The 12,869-nt window shown below is 59.5% G+C and overlaps 1 protein-coding gene across 1 annotated transcript; it reads right to left on the bottom strand.

The window, feature by feature from the left end:
* Positions 1 to 402: 402 nt before the first annotated feature.
* LOC137147861 (neuropeptide Y receptor type 1-like) lies at positions 403 to 3,610 on the bottom strand. The gene has a single exon (XM_067540255.1). The coding sequence runs from the start codon at positions 3,545 to 3,547 to the stop codon at positions 2,444 to 2,446; it is 1,104 nt and encodes a 367-aa protein (XP_067396356.1). The 5' UTR covers positions 3,548 to 3,610; the 3' UTR covers positions 403 to 2,443.
* Positions 3,611 to 12,869: the final 9,259 nt, after the last annotated feature.

A 12,869-nucleotide genomic window follows, 5' to 3' on the forward strand; every position in this document is an offset into this window, starting at 1 on the left:
CCCCCTGAAGGCCCTGATGCACCTTCATCAAGCCCATCTCCGTCTTCCTTCTGCTAAGCCAAAGAGATTGCTTGCCTGAACGCTCCTGCTAGAAAGCCTTTTCCCCAGCCCCCAGGTAATTCTCTGCACTCTCTCCAAATCCTTTTCAAAATGTGGACCCCCAAACTGGATTTGCTATTCCGCTCTCAGTCCCACCAGCACTGGACGGGGGTCTCTAGCTGCTACCTCGATACAGACAATGTGTGTAACAATAGCTCTATGCAAAGCAGACTGACGGGCTGCTTGGATAAATCACAGAGCCAGCTACTTTATTTTTGACACCACACGTCACTGTTCTGGGCGCGCTGACCCACCTGTTGTCTTATTTAAAGGGAGTGACTCGTATTTAATCACCTGGTTTTTTTAGTTTATTCTTACTTGTTATTATAAAGAGTGATCACGGATTCTTTTCCCTAGAAAAGCAGCCCCCAGTCTATGCGTTTGGAGAAGACACAGATTTATAAATTGGTTACAAACATGTATCGTTGGCCAAAAAACCCCCCACGCCCGAACATTTGGGAACCAATGTTCATCACCGCATCAAAAGACAGGCACATAATACAACAGTTAGGCAATCTGTGACATTCAGCTGTTCTTTAAAGATCAGAAGGAAACCGTTAGCCAAGCCCAGATTCCCCAGACGGTGGTAACGGATAAAGCAAAGCAAACTCAGAATGATTTAGGGTCGTTCACAAATGTCCAGGAGAATCGCTGTTTGGACGGAAACGTCCCTCTAGCGTCCCAGCCTCTGCAGCTTCTTGCTGGTGCTGAGACCCAGAAAGTGATATTGATGGGAAACGGACCACGGCAAGTGACTAGTCTGGTTTTCTTAAGTAAATCGGATCCTGGAATTCTTTTCCAGTTTTAATAATCTAAGGTCTTATCAGTAACCCACCTATGGTGATTCTGCTTTTCAAAAAAAAAATATTAAGCTATATCTCAGTGTCCCTGCAATTATTTTTTTTTACACTGCAAAATAGCAAAAAGTGAGTTAAACAAATGTCTGGGTTTTTTAAAAAAAAAAATCATACAGAGTCTCCGAAACCAAGTCCGCTTTTTATCGTGTTGCATGCATGCTGAGCGCAGCATTTTCACAGGACTCAAAATAGGTGCTAACGCCCCATTTCCACGTGAAAAATGGTGATTTACTTGCACAAGTCGGCTACGTGCACGTGCGGCTGGGGAGTTCGGTGTGACGGCGCTCAGATACCATGGTGGGAAACGTGGCGTAAATGCCTAAGCTACAATAGGTAGATAGACGGACAGATTCCAATATGTTCTTTAAATGCACCTGGAATAATTTGTATTCGCCTCCAGTCACTGCCGATCTAACCACCAATTGCACCCTGTGGAACTCCTTGCCAGAGGATGTTGTGAAGGCCAAGACTAAAACGGGGTTCAAAAAAGAACTAGCTAAGTTCATGGAGGATAGGGCCATCAGTGGCTACTAGCCAGATGGGCTGGGGTTGCTGTTTGCCAGAGGCTGGGAATGGCCGGTGGGATGGATCACTTGACCTGTTCTGTTCATTCCCTCTGAAGCACCTGGCATTGGTCACTGTTGGACAACAGGACACTGGGCTAGCTGGACCACTGGTCTGACCCAGTCTGGCCGTTCTCACGTTCTACCCGTGCAAGCAATCACCATCTGCACCCGGAGAGGTGGGGGTTTTGTGCTCTCCTCTGTTACATCCTCCTTTGAAAATCAGGCGCAGCCGTTATGTTATTAAATGACCCAAACAGCACATTTCCCCTGCGATACTTAACACTAACACAGCGCTGTTGACGTTCCACGTGGATCTATTCCACCCTCCCCAGCCCCTTCCTGAAGCTGTGATAGAGACATATTATCAGCCCCATTTGAAAGATGGGGCAACAGAGGCAGAGAGATGAAGGCCAAAAATGTCTAGCCCTGAATGTCTCAAATTCAGCCCCTAACTCCAGAGTTTAGTGCTGAAATGCAAGAGCCGCTTTTCACAGGTGCCGAGATCCTGCCGCTCAGCTCTTTGGAAAAGCCAGCCATTTTTATATGGGAGTTAGGCACCGGCGCGGCGCTTTCTAGTGCATCTGGGGGCATTTAAGACACACGATGCCCCCTTGGCTTCCGGGGAAGCTGCTTAACCTTCCCAAGCTGCTTTGAAAATCTCAAGGCTGAAGATTGGACCCCAAGTGACTGGCCCAAGCGGGGAAAAAGGGTCAGAACCGGGATCAGAAGCCAGGGCTTCCTGCGGCCAGGCTCTGGCTGATTTCTTTGGGATTCCCCAGAGCTCCTGTGGCTCCCCGTGGATCTGAGCTGCGCAGATAGAGAAGCCCCGAGAAGCGCAGTGGACGCACAATACGCCCCGGCTAGGCGAGGCGACGGAGGGTCCCGCTGCTGGCCCAAGCGCTGGGGGGGGGAGCCGCCCCATCAGGCGTTGGTGACGGCCCCCCCGCTGCGCAGTGAGGCCTTGGAGACCTCAGTGCTGACCGTGGAGAGGGGGATGCTCTCGGACTTGTCCGTCTGCGCCCCGCAGCTGCAGCGGTAGAGCAGGGCTTTGACCTCCTTCTGGAAGTTGCTGTTGAGGAAGCCGTAGATGACGGGGTTGACGCAGGCGGAGGCCATGGCCGCCAGGTGGCAGAGGGAGAAGATGAGGTTGTGGTAGCAGACCGAGATCTTCTCGGGGGCCCAATCGTAGAGGGCGTTGAAGACGGTCAGGGGCAGCCAGCAGGCGGCAAAGGCCGCCACGATGCAGGCCAGCATGGCACTGACCCGCCGGTGGCTGGCGGCGCGGGAGCCGTCCTGGGGCCGCTCCAGCATGTCCCGGCGGCGGTGGAGGCGCAGGAAGATGCGGAAGTAGCAGGCCAGGATGAGCAGCAGGGGCAGGCAGTACTGAAAGAGAAGCAGGCTGGTGGTGTAGGCCAGCCGGTGCCCGTCCGACGGCCACTGCTCCACGCACACCAGGTGGTTGGCGAAGCTGGCGACCGGCAGGCTGAGGTTGCGGAAGGGCTCGTCCGTCAGGACGCTGAAGCAGAGAAAAGGCAGGGAGACAAAAGCCGCCAGCAGCCAGGTGACGGCCACGGCCAGGTAGGCGTGGCCGGCCCCCGGCTTCCACCCGGTGGGGTGGATGATGAGCTGGTGCCTCTCCAGGGCGATCCAGCCCAGCGAGAGGATGGAGACGGTGACGGAGACGCACTGCGCGAAGGGACTGGCCTTGCAGAGGAACTCGCCCAGCGCCCAGCGGTCCATGAGGGTGTAGATGACGGTGATGGGCAGACACACCACGCACATCAGCAGGTCGGAGCAGGACAGGTTGGCGATGAAGATGCTGGTGACGTTCCTCATCTCCTTGTGCCGGGCGATGACACAGACCAGGCCCAGGTTCCCCACCAGCCCCAGGGCCAGGAGGGCGCTGTAGGCCACGATGAGGACGGTGCTGTGTCCCACCGAGTCCCCGCACAGCCCGGCCTGCTCCCAGGGCAGGCTCAGCCGCTCCGAGAAGTTCAGGTAGATGAGCTTCAGCAGCTCGTCCATCCTCTCTGCTCCGCTGGCAGCGGGGCGCGCCGGGGCCGGGCTGGCAGGGGCTGCGTCTCCGGGGCCAAGGTGCCAGAGGGCATGAAACGCTCTGCTCACGGCTTCCCCCAGCCTGCGCCAAGACAGGGAAGGAGAGCGGATGAGGGCGGCACGTGGGCCTCCAGCCAGGTGCCCCGGCGATGCCCGGCTCCACGCCCCTCCCGGCGCCCCCAGCCCCGCGCGCCCGAGCCGCCCCCAGGAGCCGTGTCTGATGCCCCCTAGCAACTGAGCACCCCTGCTTGGAGTGCCCCCCCCCCCCGCCTGAGCCCCATCGGTGCCCCCAGATGCCCGGCAGCGCCCGCCTGTCGCCCCTGGCATGCCCAGCCGCACTGGTGACGGCCCGCGCACGGGGGTGCTGACGGAGGGTGGCAGGCAGTGGGTGAGGGGCCCAGCGGGGCAGGGAGAGCAATGCCGAGCGGGCACCGCAGGAGGCTGGGGGGGGCTGAACGAGGGTGAGGCTGCGGGGGGGGGGGGGGGGGCGCCGGCTTGTGAAAGCATTCGCAGGGGAAGTGAAGGTGGGGGAGCCCCAGCCGGCGCCAGGACAGAATAACGGGCCCCGGGCAGGTGGGCAGAGAACAACAGCGCCAGGAGATTCCTCCCGGGCAAAGCGCGGGGCTACTGTCCTGTGCCAAGAGCCCAGCTAGCTGTGATGGGGACAGACAGACAGACAGCTGGAGAGATGGACAGCCCCCAGCAGGAAGGGGTTAAGGCAGCCCCAGCTGTTCCCTCCATCTGCGGGTACCAGCAGCTGTGTGTGTGTGTGTCGGTGTCTGTGTGTGTCGCTGTATGTGTCGCTGCAGCTGTGTGTGTGTCGCTCTGTGTGTGTAGCTGTGTCTGCCGGGGTGTGTGTGTCACTGTGTGTGTGTGTCACTGTAGCTGACTGCGTGTCGCTGTGTGTGTCGGACTCGGTGTCTGTGTGTGGGTCGCTGTGTGTGTGTGTGTGGGGGGGGGGTCCGCTGTGTGTGTGTGTCAGACTCGGTGTGTGTGTGTGTATGTGGGTCGCTGTGTGTGTCAGACTCGGTGTGTGTGTGTGTGTGTGTGGGTCGTTGTGTGTGTGCGCGCGGAGGATGCGCGGCACGCAGCAGCCGGACCGAGGCGGGGGCGGACCCGGACCCAGACCCAGACCCAGACCGGTGCCCGGCGCTGCGGGCTCAGGCGCGGGGCGGGTTCCCAGCCCGGCAGAGCCCGGCACGGACGGACGGACCCGGCCCCCCGCTCACCTGGCTCCTGGCTCCCGGCCCCGGCTCGATGCGCCGCGTCTGGCCCCGCTCCCGGCTGCGGCTCCGCTGCGCGCCCGGCCGGGCTCGGGCTCGGTCTTAAGGCGATGGGGAGACGCCCCCAGCGAGCCCCGCCCCGGGCGTCCGGAGGGGCGGGCCCGGCCCCAGCAGCGGGAGGCTCCGCCGGCTCGGGGGGGTCTGGGGGAAATGAGAGGAAGGGAGGAGCCGGGGTGAACTGCAGGCGCCCCCCCCCGGCCAGCTCCGCACTCCGACCCGCAGCCCCCTGGGATCCCCTCCCCCCAGCGCTGCCAGAGCCCCATAACCCCGACCCACAGCCCCATAACCCCGACCCACAGCCCTTGCCCCATCTTTGCTGGACCCTGGCAGGAGCAGGTGCGGGGGGTGGGGGGGATGTTTATTGTCATGGGTGGATCTCAAAGCACTTTACCAAGCAGGTCGTGGTCATTTTCCTTTTTACAGATTGGGGAAACTGAGGCACAGAGGGGGGCAGTGACTCACCCACAGTCACTGGTAGAGCTGGGCCTTGGCCCCAGGGCTCCTGGGTCCCAGCCCAGTGCTTTGTCCATTAGGCCCCAGGTCAATTATGAGAGTTTTGTCTTCACTGCCCTTCTCCTGTTACTGACCCTAGAACGGTCACTGGGGCAGGGCCGGGGCCGCGTCGTGCTGGGCACGGCAGAGACCCAGCGAGAGACGGGCCCTGCCCAAGATCTGCCAGTCCAACACGCCCAGCCGGCAGGGCTGTTTGCCCAGCAGATAAACACCCCCCCACCCCCGCTCCAGCTCTCCTGAGTCCTGGCATGTTGCCGGCTCCTCTGGGCCAGCTCAGCTCCCATGGGACGGTCCCGGGGCTTTCCCAGCCCCACGCAATGAATGACAGGAAATTCCAGGCTCCCGGCCGCGCTGGCTTCGGTTCCTAGTCCTGGGCAGGGGGCGTTTCGCTGCCTTTCCACTCCTGAGACCTGGGTGAGCAGCGGCACTTTGCCTGCCCAGCCATGCAGCTCAAACCACTGGGCAAGCCATTGCCCTCCCCCCCAGCCCCCCAGAGTTCACTGCTCCTCTGCCAGAGAACCCAGGCGTCCTGGCTCCCATGCACATCCGTTAGCACGACCCCCCCTCCCCTCCTGGAACAGCCGGTGATGGCTCCAGGCCGGGGGATTCGGTGCTAACCTGCAGCCGGAGGACCTGTCCCTGCGGGAAGCAGTGCGAGCAAGCTTACAGCCCTGGGATGTCGGCCTGTCACGCACAGCTCACCGGACGGGCAGAGACTGGGCTCCTCCTTGCCCTGCTGGGAGTCCAAGGGACGTGGTCCAGGCCTCGCCCGCCCCGGTGGCTGAGTGGCCACACCGCAGCTGCTCGGATTGGTGCTGTCCTGCTTGGGGGAAAGGGGAGCGAACTCATCTGTGTCCATCCCGTGGGGCTCTGGCCCCTCGGCGGCCACTAGCCGGGGACGCAACAGAGCTTGAGGTGCTGTGCCTCAGTTTCCCTTTTGTCTGGCTCCCATTTAGCTGGAAGCCTGCAGGGCAGGGGGCCGTTTCTCACCGCATGGGGATATACAGCACCTGGCACCACAGGGCGTGGCCAGCTGCTACCGTAATCCACCTAATACTAACAGCTGGGACCTGGCAGGGACCCTGTGGGCACTGATGCTTGGCAGGTCTGGAGCTGTCGATTCCCCCCTGCCCCCGGACACTTGCCCCCTGGCCTGCCCCCCCGCAGCAATCGCTCCACAGCGTGGGCTGCGTAGCTCCACTCTCTGTCCCTGCCCCCTGCCCCACTGGATCAGCTCAGCCGCCTGCTTTCCATCGCCGGCGCTTTCAGCTCTAATTAGACAGGATGCAAAGCACAGCCAGGGCATCTGCCAGCGCACAGCGCTGGGGGGGCAGGGATCTGTCCTGCCTCAGCTCCCAGACCCCGGCCTGGCCAGCAGGATGGAAGCAGGGTCAAGAATCCAGCTTTCCCGGTGCTAGCTCCATGTGTGGCAGGGCACTGGACGGGTGGGACCCTTCTCCCATCTGGGGGGTTCTGGTTCATGGGTTTGCAGGCCCTGAAGCTGGGCCGTAGGGCGCCCTTGTGGGTCTGAGTTGAAAGCGTCGGCGCATGGGTCTGTGTGCAGGTGCTGGGTCCTGCATGGCTGCGGGTCGGTGGGTGGGCGACACAGCTGCGTGAGTGGGGGGGGAGGGCCAGTCCGAGGCGGAGCCTCTCCTGTGCGCACCGGTGGTGCCAGGGCCGGGATCCTGCGTCCGCAGGGGCAGAGAAGCTGGAGATAACGGGCTAGTGGGAGAAGATCCCTGCCCTGGCAGACAGGAGACCTGGGGGTTTTCCCAGCTCTGCTACTGCCCTGCTGGGTGACCTTGGGCAAGTCACTTAGCTCTGGGGCAGGGGCTGCATCTCATGCCGTGTGTCTAGCGCCCAGCACAGCGGGGCTGGGAACAGCGACAGGTGCCAGACCTAGTCAGTTACAGGGTTAATACAGTCACCAAGAGCCAGGCGAAACCTGTGACCAGACTGGTCTGTAAATCCTCAGCTCCGGCTGGCAGCTCAGCCGAACTCACCAGGGGGACGTTGGCCCTTGACCCTGGGCCTGGGGTTTCTTCATCCTCTTTCATGGAGTGAATCATTTCTCGCTTCCCCGGCCATTGGGCAGGTCACGCGGCTGCCCCGCCCTTCGAGCGAGCTGGAGGGCGGCTATTTCGACACAGCCGGGCCGGATCGCACCCATGGACCATTCCGGAGTCGACACCAGCGCTCAGATCGGGAGTCACCCAATTTTTCCAGTGCCGGCTGCTGGGCAAATGTCCCCAAACTGGCGAGTTTGCGGCTGGGGACGGCCGGAGCCTTGCTAACGCCACTGTGCGGTGCTCGTTAATATCCAGGCCGCGTCCCTCTCAGGACCTGCCATTACCTACAGCGCTGGACTGCTCAGAGCAGGTTGGATCGAAAAGGAATTCACCAGTGAAGCCTTGTCCCCCAAAGGCCTGAGTCAGAGCTGGAAAATCGCGAGATCCGCCTTTAAAAATCACGAGATTTTAATCGCGACCCTGCTTGGGTTCTGCTTCTCCGTCGTCGGGCGCCTCCGCGCTGCCACAGCCACGTTTTCTCTGCGCTCACCGGGCTAGAGGCGTCAGTGATTTTGCATTGCAGCGGGAATTCTCGTGGCCTCGGCGGGCTGACAGATTGCAGAGCCAGGCCAAAGGTCGTCAGCCCGGCTCTGCGTTGGGAGCTCGGCGAGGACCAGCCACCCGCTCCGTGTCTCCAGGGTTCAGGGCCTTTGTTGTAAAAGCTCCGCTCTGGTTCACGCACCGGCCTGTGTCATACCCAGGGGCAGCCTGGCAGATCACCTCCGCCCCTTAGAAGCTGCCTGTGTTATCGCTCTTGAAATCTCTACTAGCGAGAAGGTTTTAAAACCCGAGAGGGCCGGGGAAGCACGTCTGTCGGTGGCACCGTCCGAGCGTGCAGGGGGCTGGTGCCAGCACGTGGGCAGAGCCGCTCAGCTGGGCCTCTGCATAATGAAGACGCGGTTCGGACAGCTGGCTTCCCTCCTGGCGTCCAGCTGGGCTCTGACAGCAGGGCATTAGCCGGGAGGGTGGGGGCGAGACAGGAAGGATGCCGTGCGGTCTGCACGTCTCCCCCACCCCCTCTTTTTAGCTTCTAAGGGGGAGGGTTTAGGCTGGGCTATTCAAAGCGGCCTAAGGGAGTTGGCACCCAGAGCCCAGTGAGAGACAATCCCTTGGGCCCCAGCCTGCTTGGCTTTGTTGATGGAGCTGATCGATTCGTGAAGGCGGTGGAAGGGGAAGGCTCTGGAGCTGCCAGCACCCTGCACCCAGGGCGTCACTGGGGCTGGGGCCTGGCCCCGGGAGCAAACAGCCAGAGATCGGATTGAGCCTTGGTCAGCAGAGCGTGTCGTTGCCCAGAGCCAGCCGCAGCGACAGACCGGCCGAGCCGCACGGCTGCACGGGAGCCATTCTCCCGAGGCGGTCCGGGGACCGTGGCTCCTACAGCCCTGGGCAGAGATGGGGCAACGTCCACCCCTTGGGCTCTGCCCTGATGGGCCTGGCCCACCCGTGCCCCCGTGGGGGAGGGAAGTGACTAGCCTGACCCAGAGCAGGCCAGCCTGGGGACCCTTCCAGGTACAAAGCCCCAGAGAAGAGAGATCCAGCCAGGGGATCAGGGACTGTTCCCGGCCGGTTCTTGCCCTCGCCCTCAGGCGTGACCCTGTCCTGGGTCAGCAATAGGAGGGGTTGGCCCTGACCCCCTGCATGTGGGGCCCAGGCTGCAGGACGTTGCGAGTGTGGAGGATTGGGCCCACGAGGGGGCGTCATCCAGGGACTCCCTGCTTTGCTGGCTGTGTTTCTCCGCTTGCGGCTGCCTGGGCTCGTCCCAAGAGCCGGGGGAGCTGGGCCGGGCCTTGATCGGGGATTGGCTCGGCCCCAGAGGGTTTAGGGGTCCTGCCCCTCTCCCATCACGGGTGGCCTCAGGTGGGCAAAGGCTGAACGGGCCTCAGGGACGGGAGAGCCAACCCACAGGCTCCGTGGAGGGTGGGAGGCCCCAGGCTGGCCCGAATTCACTGCCCCACAGGGTCTAGCTGCACCATGGTCCGTGGCCGAGCCCAGCTCCCCCCCTGCCCCACACGCCTGGGGGACTTCCGGCGATGTCAGTAATGCAACAGCTCCAATCTGAGAGCCAAGGAAAAGCCCCCCCCGTCCCCAGCCCCAGATCCTCCAGTTCCTGCCCCCCCAAGACTGGATCCCCCATTCCATCCCCATCCCCCTGCACCATCCTCCCCCGGCCCTATCTGACCCCCTCTCAAGGGAACCCTGGTCCCAGCCCTGTACCCAGGAGCCCTCCCCCCTCCACCCCACTGCATGACTGACTGTGCCCAGCCCCCCTGCCTGGCAGCGGGTGGGAGGGTCCCTGGCAGAGCAGCATGGCTGGGCGCAGAGAGACAAGACCTGGGGGGCTGACGTTGCCTCCTGGGCTCCCATATACAGCCCTGCCGGTGCCCCTCACTCCCGACCTGCAGCACCTGTTTTCTCAGCCCTGCCCCGCCAGCTCTGCCAGTGCTCCTCAACCCCAGGGGCTGGGATAGCAGGGGGCTGTGGGTCAGGAGTGAGGGGCACCAGGAGGCTGGGGTGGGGGAGCCCAGGGCTGGGATAGCAGGGGGCTGCGGGTCGGGAGTGAGGGGCACCAGCCGGGTTTGTGGGAAGGGAGCCCAGGGCTGGGCCTGGGAGAATACAATGACAAAGTGACAAATTATTCCTGTGTATTAATTAGTAGCCATTAGCGATTCATTGTGACGAATATGTGGAAGGCAAGGAGCAGGCCCTAATTATTCATCATCAGTGACCGGTTCTGAAGCAGCAGCTCTTTATAACTGGGAACAAAGCCCTGAGAATTAGCGATTAACGATTGATTAATATTTGTCAGCTGCCCGACACGTGCCCCGAGCTGCAGGGGCTGAGCCGGGAGGTCAGCGGAGCAGGGATTTTTCTGGCCCGTCCATGCGCAGGAGGCTGGGGCTGCAGCGCCGATAGTGACACGCGTCAAACAGCCGCAGCCCATCCTCATGCGGGACCCGCAGCCTGGCAGATCGTAAGCGAAGTAGCGAAGTTACAGTGGGGGTCTGCTATAGACCCCCAAACCAGGGCGAGGGTGTGGGTGAGTCATTGCCCCAGCCGGAAACGAGACGAGCTAGTATTAATGGGGAATTTTAACTTTCCCTGCTATCTGCTGGAGATTATTGCAGCAATGCAATACGTCCTGCAAATTCTTAGCACGCATCGGGGCCAGCTTTCTGATTCAGGAAATTCAGGCAACAACTAGGGAGCCGTCCATTTGGGAACCAGTTCAGACCAACGGGGATGAATTAGTTGCGAACGTGAAGGTGGTCGGGAACTTGGCAGGACGTGCTCAGGATCTGGTAGAATTCAAGATCCGAGGAAAGGACGACCTGAGAACAGCAAAGCAAAGACCCTGGGCTTCAAAAGGGCAGATTTCAGCCGACGCAGAGAAATAGTAGGGAAGGCCTCATGGAAAAACCAATTAGGAGGAAAAGGAGTCGATGTGGCTGGCAGATCCTAAGAGATGTAACTCTGCAGGCTCAACATCAAGCTTTTCCTGACACAGAGGAGCCAAGGGAGAGCAACGTGGCTGCACGAGGAGCGTTTTAGCTCTCTGAAAACCGAAAGGGATCCATATGTGCGGAGGATGGAAGGAGGGCGAGCGTGTAGGGACAAAATCAGGAGAGCCAAGGCAAAGAACGAGTTGCAGCCGGCAAGGCACCTTAGAGACGACAGGAAGAGATCCTTCAAGTACGCCAGACAAAAAAGGGAGATCGGGGACCGTGCGGGGAGAAGGGGAGCTGGTAACGGAAGATGATTGGAAGGCAGACATGTTCAACGCCTGCGTGGCTTCAGATTTCTCACAAAAGTTTCTAGCAAAGTTTTTATAGAAAATAAAGACCAAGGGTTGCAGATCAGGATCCGTAAAGAACAGGCTGGAGATCTTCTGACCTGTCTGAATGAATTAAAACCCGCAAGGACAGATGCTATTCACCCAGGGCACTGAAGGGATATGCTGAAGAAATCTGGGCGCCACCGGCAATAATATTTTACTAACCACAGGCGAGGTCCCAGAAGACGGGAGAAGGGCTGCCATGGTGCCCGTCTTTACAAAGGGAGGGAAGGAGGGGCTAGGGAACCATAGACCAGTCAGCTGGCGGCAACACCTGGGAAGCTGCTAGTGCAACGTATAAACCATTCCATTTGCGAACACCTGGCGGATGGAGGGGCGATCACCAGCAGCCAGCAAGGACTGACCAAGAACAAGCTGGGTTTCCTTCTTTGACAAGGTAACTGATTTGGTGGATGGGGGAAAGCGGCGGACGTAATAGACCTGGACTTCAGCAAGGCTTTTGACACAGTCCCACAGGACATTCTGATAACTAAGCTGGAGAAAATGTGGGCTCGGCAGAACTACCATTAAATGGATACGTAAGTGGTTAAAGAACCGCACACGAGTAACTATTAAAGGAATGATGTCGGGTTGGAGGGAGATTGCAAGTGGGGTTCCACAGGGATGTGTTCTGGGCCCGGTGTTGTTTAACATCTTTATTAATGCCCTGGCTGTAGGAATAGGAGCGTACTGATCATGTCTGCAGACGGCACAAAGCTAGGCCATTTGCCAAGATTTTGGAGGATAGGAGCTAAAATTCAGAGGGATCTTGAGAAGTTGGAGAACTGGGCTCTAGGCAACAAAATGAAATTCAACAAAGGGGCTACACCTAGGGCAGGAAAACCAAATGCACAAATAGAGAATGCGGGTGTGGGGGGGACTGGCCTGGCAGCGGCATTGCTGAGACGGATCTGGGAGTTTGTAGCGGATCTCAACTTCAACGCGAGGCTGGTGCAAAAAAAGCAAACGCGGTTTTAGGTTGCATTTCCAGAGGCATAGCATGCAAGTCACGGGAGGCTCTACTCAGCGCTGGTTACTTCTCAGCTGGGTCCTGTGTCCAGTTTTGGTCACCAAGGTATAGAAAGGATGTAGAGAAACTGGAAAGGATCCAGGGGCGAGTGACAAAGACCATTATAGGGCTGGAACGCAAGCCAGATGAGCAAAGGCTGAAGGAACTGGGCATGTTTGGTTTAGAAAAGAAGAGATTAAGGGGAGAGATGATAGCGGTCTTCAAACACTTGAAAGGCTGCCATAGAAAAGATGGAGAAAAGTTGTTCTCTCTTGCTACAGCAGGCAGGACAAGAGGCGGTTGGTTCAAACCGCAGCACAGCAGATTTAGATGAAATCTCAGGAAAATCTTCCTAACAGGAAGACCAGGAGGACAATGGAGCAGACGGCCTAGGGAAGTTGTGGAAGCTTCTTCATTGGAGGTTTTCCAAAGGAGGCTGTGTAGCCACCTGTCCTGGATGGTTTAGACACAACAAATTCTGCAACTTGGCCAGAGGTTGGACTTAGATGAGCTGGCAGCCCCTTCTAACCATCTGGTTCTAGGGTTTAAACCACCTTTTCTGCACCTTCAAACAATGAGCCTGCCA

The sequence above is a fragment of the Emydura macquarii genome, unplaced genomic scaffold, assembly GCF_026122565.2.
Source record: "Emydura macquarii macquarii isolate MOO-44397 ecotype Brisbane River unplaced genomic scaffold, CSIRO-AGI_Emac_v2 contig_573, whole genome shotgun sequence".
Lineage (NCBI taxonomy): Eukaryota > Metazoa > Chordata > Testudines > Chelidae > Emydura > Emydura macquarii.